The 8,340-nt window shown below is 51.9% G+C and overlaps 1 protein-coding gene across 3 annotated transcripts; it reads left to right on the plus strand.

The window, feature by feature from the left end:
• Window positions 1-1,458: 1,458 nt before the first annotated feature.
• On the plus strand, window positions 1,459-7,772 carry znf217 (zinc finger protein 217). 3 transcript variants are annotated; one of them, XM_058051299.2, is made up of 5 exons: window positions 1,459-1,540; window positions 3,404-4,729; window positions 4,964-5,071; window positions 5,763-6,890; window positions 7,228-7,772. In XM_058051299.2, exons 2-5 carry the CDS (start codon window positions 3,433-3,435, stop codon window positions 7,317-7,319), a joined length of 2,625 nt encoding a protein of 874 aa, XP_057907282.2. In that variant the 5' UTR covers window positions 1,459-1,540; window positions 3,404-3,432; the 3' UTR covers window positions 7,320-7,772. The 3 variants fall into 3 exon arrangements, with proteins under 3 accessions (XP_057907282.2, XP_057907281.2, XP_057907280.2); XM_058051298.2 differs by lacking the exon at window positions 1,459-1,540 and adding an exon at window positions 1,622-1,981; XM_058051297.2 differs by lacking the exon at window positions 1,459-1,540 and adding an exon at window positions 2,082-2,302.
• Window positions 7,773-8,340: the final 568 nt, after the last annotated feature.

An 8,340-nucleotide genomic window follows, 5' to 3' on the forward strand; every position in this document is an offset into this window, starting at 1 on the left:
CATGGCCAAGACTTGGTTATTTATCGTCCTGAGGTGCCATTCACGTTGCAACCACTAGATGGTACTCTAGTACGACGTGAGCCACATTAGCGTGATTTGCTCATTTCACTGTCAATCAAAAAGGGATTATCCAATCATCATGCAGAAGCTGAAAGTCCGGGCTAGCCCCCAGACCCCCAGATGGGCGGGACAAAGCCCGGCATTCATCCAAAAGCACGTCAACTCCATTCATACAAATATTATGTAAATACGTATATTAACTATGTTTACTAACTATGTTTACTAGCCAAGTCCAACATAAATGGCTAACTATGTTTACTAACTATGTTTACTAGCCAAGTCCAACATAAATGGCTAACTATGTTTACTATGTTTACTAGCCAAGTCCAACATAAATGGCTAACTATGTTTACTAACTATGTTTACTAGCCAAGTCCAACATAAATGGCTAACTATGTTTACTATGTTTACTAGCCAAGTCCAACATAAATGGCTAACTATGTTTACTAACTATGTTTACTAGCCAAGTCCAACATAAATGGCTAACTATGTTTACTAACTATGTTTACTAGCCAAGTCCAACATAAATGGCTAACTATGTTTACTAACTATGTTTACTAGCCAAGTCCAACATAAATGGCTAACTATGTTTACTATGTTTACTAGCCAAGTCCAACATAAATGGCTAACTATGTTTACTAACTATATGTATACTAGCCAAGTCCAACATAAATGGCTAACTATGTTTACTAACTATGTTTACTAGCCAAGTCCAACATAAATGGCTAACTATGTTTACTAACTATGTTTACTAGCCAAGTCCAACATAAATGGCTAACTATGTTTACTAACTATGTTTACTAGCCAAGTCCAACATAAATGGCTAACTATGTTTACTATGTTTACTAGCCAAGTCCAACATAAATGGCTAACTATGTTTACTAACTATATGTATACTAGCCAAGTCCAACATAAATGGCTAACTATGTTTACTAACTATGTTTACTAGCCAAGTCCAACATAAATGGCTAACTATGTTTACTAACTATGTTTACTAGCCAAGTCCAACATAAATGGCTAACTATGTTTACTAACTATGTTTACTAGCCAAGTCCAACATAAATGCTGGTTGTTGTCGTAAAGAGAAGAGCTAGCTTTTCTTTGGGGACAGTGAAAGCGTGAATGCACTCATTGTTGGAGCCCATTAGGCTGCTATCAGCGGTGGTGGGGGGCAGCCGTCTTTATCTCATCAACACAACAATGATCAGATATCAGGAAGAACATCAGCACTCTTCATCGCTCTACTTCCATGTTTGCATGGCCTCAAAGAGGAGGAAGATGACTCAAGCAACCTGCTTCTGCAAAAAGGCCTCCTGTGGAACTGTGAAGAAACTCCCCTCCCCCCACCTCCCCCACCTCCACATGGCGTCGCCCCCAGAAGAAGAAGAAGAAGAAGAAGAGCAGAAACCAACCTTTATTGAGACGAAGCCTTCTTTCAAGGTGTTGGGGCAATGAGGACGCGCACACGTGCGGCTGATTGGTATGTGACGTCACCATGGCAACAACGCATTCGCTCACAAGAAACCACAATAAGCACCCCCCACCCCGCCCCCCACCCACTAAAAAGAATAACGGCCGCACTTTGTTTTTCTTTCATCTTTTCTGGGGGCGCGCTCATGTGAGGTGAGGGAGGTCTTGCCGTGAACGCGCCTCCTCATCTTCTTCGCTCAACAGCTGCACCGGCAGGCGGCACGATAACTAACCACGCACGCTAACTAACCACGCACGCTAACTAACACCACATGCTAACTAACTAGCCACAACAACGGCCAACACTACACTACAAAACCCGACACAAACCCGGAAACGTCAGAAAGTCTTCTGCTTTAAAACAAACTTAACACACACACACACACGCGCAAAATGTTAACGGTCAAGTCGTTGTCGTTCGGACCCTGAACGCACCACCGGACGCCTTCAAGTGAGTACCGTGAAAAAGTTTGTCTCCCGTTTGTCAAAGTGCAGAGTTCGGCTTGCTTTTTCGTCCCCGAACGCTTCGGTCTACGCTTCGGTCTACTCTTGGGTCTACTCTTGGATCTACGCTTCGTGCTCGCGGCGAAGCGACGTGAAAAAACGGCTGCTTGATCAGCTTCCTGGATGGGAACAAAGACGGCCGCTTGACAATCACACTTGTTGCACACCTGGAGCCGCACAACAAACACAAGGCTTTGTCGTCGACTGATGACGTCACGCACTCACAACTCCTACCGAGTCCACCTGAGCATCAATCAAAGTCATGACGGTACTGTATTATTATTATTATTATTATTATTACATGGGCTAGCCTCCAGGGCTAGCTAGCACTTGTGGGAGGACTAGGACTTCACAATAAAATACCCCACACGGCTCGGTGGGGGCCCATTTTGGTGAGGGTCAGGATAAAAGCGCCCGTACAGGAAGTATAAAGACTGATGGCATCCACGGAATCAAAAATGGCGGCGCCCGTCCTCAGGATGGTCACCAGGAAGCACGCCTAGCGTACGCGCTAACGCTCACACCTGCCGACATCATGCACTCGTAACGAACCAAGTTGACCTTTGTTCAAACAACAAAGTGCTCGTGTCACATAGAGGATCTCGGACTAGCGGCACACACCTGTCATGGTCCGTAGATGATCTTTGATGAGCGTGGTTGCAGTTGGTCCTGAAAACAGCACAGCCCTCCCGTCGTACAGTATAGAAGATCTTTGACATTGTTGCAGTTGGTCCTGAAAAACAGCACAGCCCTCACGTCATACAGTATAGAAGATCTTTGACATTGTTGCAGTTGGTCCTGAAAAACAGCACAGCCCTCACGTCATACAGTATAGAAGATCTTTGACATTGTTGCAGCAGATCCTGAAAAACGGCAGCGCCATCTTGTCGTATGGGGGATTTTGGACTAGCGGTTTGGCAGTAGATCCTTAAAACAGCAGAGGGCTCTTGTCATTTAGAGGATCTTTGACCAGTGGCTTTGCAGTGGGTTCTAAAAAAAACCCCAAAGTGCCTCCCGTCACATAGAGGATCTTTGACAAGCATTGAAAAAACTGAGGATCTTTGACTAGCATTTTTGCAGTAGGCGCTTAAAAACAGCTGAGCGCTCCTGTCACATAGAGGATCTTTGACTAGCGTTTTGCAGGAGCTGCTGTTGCATACAGGATCTTTGTCAATGTCTTGTTTGAAACTGCCGAAGGCTCCCGTCACATAGAGGATCTCCGTTTAGAGGAAATCGGTCGTCTGCGCTCTATTGCTAAAAAGTTCCATTTCCTGTTTCCCGACATGGGCTGGCGTCCCACCTGTCAATCAATGAAGCGGTATCGTGATGGCAGTCACTTGAGGAGACTCTGTTGTCGTGTTGTTGCCAGGTCGGCCTCACCTTGACGAGCATCCCAGCATGCCGACCGACGCTCGGCTGCCGTTCCCGGAGAGCCCGGACGGACCGGGCCGAGACAGCTTGACGAGCAGCGGCGCCGACGTCCCGGGACCCGGCTCCAGCATGACCCCTCACGCCAGCCACCCGGCCAAGGCGGACGAGCCGCCATCTTGCATGTTCTGCGACAAGACCTTCACCCACCAGGACGAGGTGGGCGCCCACGTCCTGACGCAGCACCCCACCACCTTCTTCGAGCCGGCCGTGCTCAGGATCGAAGCGGAATTCCGGATCCCGGGTCAGAGGGCGTGGCCCGAAGCGGGCAGTTCGGCACCGGACCAAGAGGAGGGTCACAGCTGCGTGGTGTGCGGCCAGGCGTGGCGGGACGCCGGCGAGCTGGAGAACCACCTGAGGAAGCACAAGGACTACTTCGCCTACTGCTGCCACGTGTGCGGGCGGCGCTTCAGGGAGCCCTGGTTCCTCAAGAACCACATGAAGATGCACGGCAAGACCGGCGGCCGGAACAGGGCCCCGCAGGACCAGGAGAACCCGGTCACGGTCAACGGCGTGGTCCAAGAGGCCGGGTCCGAGCCCGTGGTCACCGCCTACAAAATGTGCATGGTCTGCGGGTTCTTCTTCCCGGACCACGACAGCCTTGTGGAACACAGTCAGGTCCACAACCGAGAGCCGGAGCCCGGCAAAGACGAAAACCCGGACTCACGATACGTGAGCCAGTACAGCTTTCTTCACGGCCTGGACCTCCAGCCTCGTCCCCCGGGAAAGTCTTTGCAACCCGAAAGGACGTCCAAATGGATCCCCCAACTGGACCCCTACAACACGTTCCAGGCCTGGCAGCTGGCCACCAAGGGCAAGATCGCCGTGGGTCCCGTCTCCACGAAAGACCTGGGCCAGGAGGCCAGCACGGACAACGAGGACTGCGGCTCGGACAAGGAGCAGACGAACCCGGCGTGGCCCCCCGACGCTCCAGGAGACAAAGCTGCCAGGGACGCTCCGGGCCGAGAGCTCCGGTCCCAGCACCAGGCCGCCGAACGCCGCCGGGAGCCGCGACTGCTGCAGCGCCGGTCCTGGATGCAACACGCCAAAGACACGGAACGCCCCACCACCTGCGACGAGTGCCTGCGGACCTTCAGGACGTACCACCAGCTGGTGCTGCACTCCAGAGTGCACAGGAAGGAGGCGGGGGGGGACAGTCCCGCCTCGTCCGCCGAGGGGACGCTGTCCAGGGCCGGCTCTGCGGACCGTGTGGACGACGGCGAGGACGGCGCCGAGGACGCGTCTCTGGCGGAACGCTTTGCTGCAGGTATTTGGCGACGTTCGCACGTCTTGCTTTGTTTGTGTGCGGCGTCACGTGGACGCCCGTTGATCACATGACTTTGGTGCTCTTCAGCCGGAAGTCCTTGCCGGAAGCACCGTAGCTCCCAAAAAATGTAGTAACGGACAAATTGGGATGCGTGTTATGTTGTACTGACTAGCCTGGACAAGTTAGCATTCACCTTCTGACGGCGCTTTGCGTTCCCGTGTCCTGTTGTTGAAGGCGAGGACGGCCTGGACCGCGCCAAGGTTCGATCCAAGCACTGCAGCTACTGCGGCAAGTCCTTCCGATCCAGCTATTACCTCACCGTGCACCTGAGGACCCACACAGGTAACCCCTCACCACCGATACACAATCTTTGTAGTCCAGCCTTCACGTCATGGCAGTGGCACGAGTCAGTTCCAGGGTCAAACTGGACCTCATATGCGGAAGTCATGCAAGTGTACAATGCTTAACCGATGAAAGACCGTCACCTGACCGCGTACCCTAAATTACTGTGCCAGACTTCATACTGTATTGAGTAATAGGAGTGTCAAGGTGACTGTAGGGGTGTTATTTCATGTCTAGAGGGCTTTAATCCAAGTATATTTAGAAGGTGTTAAACAGGTTTCCTATGAGTCATGTTGTCTTCTAGCTACTATATTGGGTAATAGAGAGCGTAAAGGTGACTATAGGGGTGTTATTTCATGTCTAGAGGGCTCTAATCATGTTAAAGGATATTTAGAAGGTTGTGACCTGATTTTCTATGCTGGGACGGAAATATTCCACTGATAAAAAAGGGAACCCTAAATTGGCTTATCACGGTCGGGTCAGGACTGGGGTCAGGACTGGGGTCAGGACTGGGGTCAGGACTGGGGTCAGGACTGGCGGCCCTAAAGGAGGGATGGACCAGTGTGGCTTTTGTGTCATGAATGCAACATGACTGACACCTAGTGACGATACGGCGTATTACACAGCAGGTCTCCTGAATGACGGCTCTTTGCCCCCCCCCCCCCCCCCCCCCCCCCCCCCCGCTGCTCAGGTGAGAAACCCTACAAGTGCGTCTACTGCGACTACGCTGCCGCCCAGAGGACGTCCCTGAAGTACCACCTGGAGCGCCGCCACAAGGACAAACCTTACGTGGAGATCCCCAGCAAACCGGGTCTGTCCCCGAGCGACGGGAAACTCGCCAACGAGGCCGCCAAGAGTTCAGAGGACACGGCGACAAGGAACAGCCCCGAAAGCGAAGACAAAGCGGCGGCTGAAAATGCGTCCATCGCGCCGCCCCCGAGGGCGGAAAAGGAGGAACACCAGGACCCCGAGGCGCCCTTGAATCTGTCCTTAAAAATGTCCCTGTCCGTCCCGGCGAGGAAGGTGTCAAGCGCGTCTGCGTGCTCCCTGTGCGCGTACCAAAGTATCTACCCCGAGGTTGTGATGATACACAAGCAGCTGAGCCACAAGAAGTCGGACGTCGGCAGGAAGAATCTTTACAGCAAGCAGAAACGCCTCACGGGGTGCCCGCCCGCCCTCCAGGGCCGAGACGTCCCCCCGCTCGACACCCTCGACAGGCGCCACCCTCGCCGAACCAAGTCCCCGCCCCCTCAACCTTCAAGACCCAAAGAGCCCACACCCAAGCGGACCCCGGACGCAACTCTCAGTGACGGTCCCCGGAGTCGCTTTTCGGAGCCGACCCGCTTCACTGACGCGGCCAGGGGGTGTCGGACCGAGCAACCGCCCACCGCGGACAGGGTGGCGTCTGCCGAGAGAAGTTTCCCCGGGCGAAGTGGCGGCGCCGTATGGAAGTCGGACGCCGCTCGCCTCTTCCTGTCCGGCCCGTTCGGGAGCCTCCCGCCGGTTGGCGAGCCGTCCGTCAAGCGCCTGAAGGTCACCCTGCCTGCCGGGGACCCCGCCGCTGGGAGGCCCGGCTTCAGGGGAGCGCCCTCTGGGGAGGGGGCCATCATCAGGCCGCCGCCTCAAGGGAGGGCCGTCAAAGCGACGCCACCCGCAGAAGCCCTGGGCCCGATCAAGAGCACGTCCATCGGCGCCGGTTTGGCCCCCGACTGGAAGGTGATGAACCTCCTGCACTCCTGCGCCCCCAGCAACCTGCCGCCCCTCTATTACCCCGTCCCGGGGAACCCCAACCACGGGGGGCCGCCTACCCCAAGAGCAGGTATGTAGGTTCTCTACGTTAGTTATGAAATATGAAATATAAATCAAATAAAAGCTTCTAAGTAGAACTTAAGTTAGTTTTAAAAAATGAGAGCTACATCATTATTTTCATTATTTCAAGTTGGAAGTCATTTTCTTTGTTCAATGTAAGACTTAAACATTTGTAAGCGCATGTAGAGCTAGTGATGCTTGAAGGAGGAAGTAGGATCTGGTAGGATCTAGTAGGATCTAGTAGGATCCCAGTGGGAGGTGGGCTGCTTCAGTGGATCCGACAGCAGATGAAAAGCGTGCCCGTCCGCGGCGTGTCGCCGATTAAACCTGGCCCGTGTCTTCCTCAGGGGGCAGGAGCGTGCTGTTCCAACACTTGACCCGACCCCCACCCAATCTGCAGAGGAGGGAGCCCCCAGGCCCCGCCCCCAAGCACCCCTGACGTCTTTCGTCTGGTCAAAGGCTGCCATCTTGGTTTGGAACGTCGGGTGCTGCTCTACGTCCATCTTCCGTACTTTGGCCGACCTTCAGTTCCTGTTTGAGCCCCGTGGCGGGGGTTCCCGAGGCAACACGATACGGGTTTACGTGTAGGCGGGGTTCAAAGAGCACGACTCCTGCGTCCTCGTCTTCAAGACGCCGGGAACGCCCGTCTTTTTTTTTTTTTCTTCTTTTTTGGCGACTTTTCAATGAACTTTGCTGATGTTTGAAGGCAGCTTGTTGAGGACGGGAAGAAAATGTCTGGTCTCCTTCCAAGACCTGGTCCGCCTTCCAAGACCTGGTCCGCCTTCTCAAGAGTTTGGGTTAAGTTATTGTTTTTGTTCTCTTTCACTCGCTCAAATGTCAAATATGTTTTCACATTTCTATATGACACGTTTCAATAAAGAGAGGCAATAAGAAGCGCCCTGATTATTTAAAAAATGATACGCCCATTTGTTTTCCATATATAGAATCAAACGTAAAAAACAAAACAAAGATGGAAAAATCTAAATATTCAAAAATTAACAATGAGAAGAATATGAGGCAAAGCGATATTTCATTTGATATATTTAATTTTAAATTTGGTTCTGAGAAAGTTTTATGAAAATGAAACTACAAAAAAAAAAAGTTAGGATGTTTAGAGTGGTTGTTTTCCCTTGGAGTGGTTACCTGGGGACGAGGAACATTTTGAGTATTTGCTTTCATTTGGAGTTGTCACCCAGTGACGAGGCTGCATTTCGAGTAGTACTTTTATTTAGAGTAGTTACTCAGGATGTTTAGAGTGGTTGTTTTCCCTTGGAGTGGTTACCTGGGGACGAGGAACATTTCGTGTATTTGCTTTCATTTGGAGTTGTCACCCAGTGACGAGGCTGCATTTCGAGTAGTACTTTTATTTAGAGTAGTTACTCAGGATGTTTAGAGTGGTTGTTTTCCCTTGGAGTGGTTACCTGGGGACGAGGAACATTTCGAGTATTTGCTTTCATTTG

Source organism: Doryrhamphus excisus, linkage group LG15, assembly GCF_037039965.1.
Source record: "Doryrhamphus excisus strain RoL-2023G ecotype Guam linkage group LG15, RoL_Dexc_Guam_v1.1, whole genome shotgun sequence".
Classification (NCBI taxonomy): domain Eukaryota; kingdom Metazoa; phylum Chordata; class Actinopteri; order Syngnathiformes; family Syngnathidae; genus Doryrhamphus; species Doryrhamphus excisus.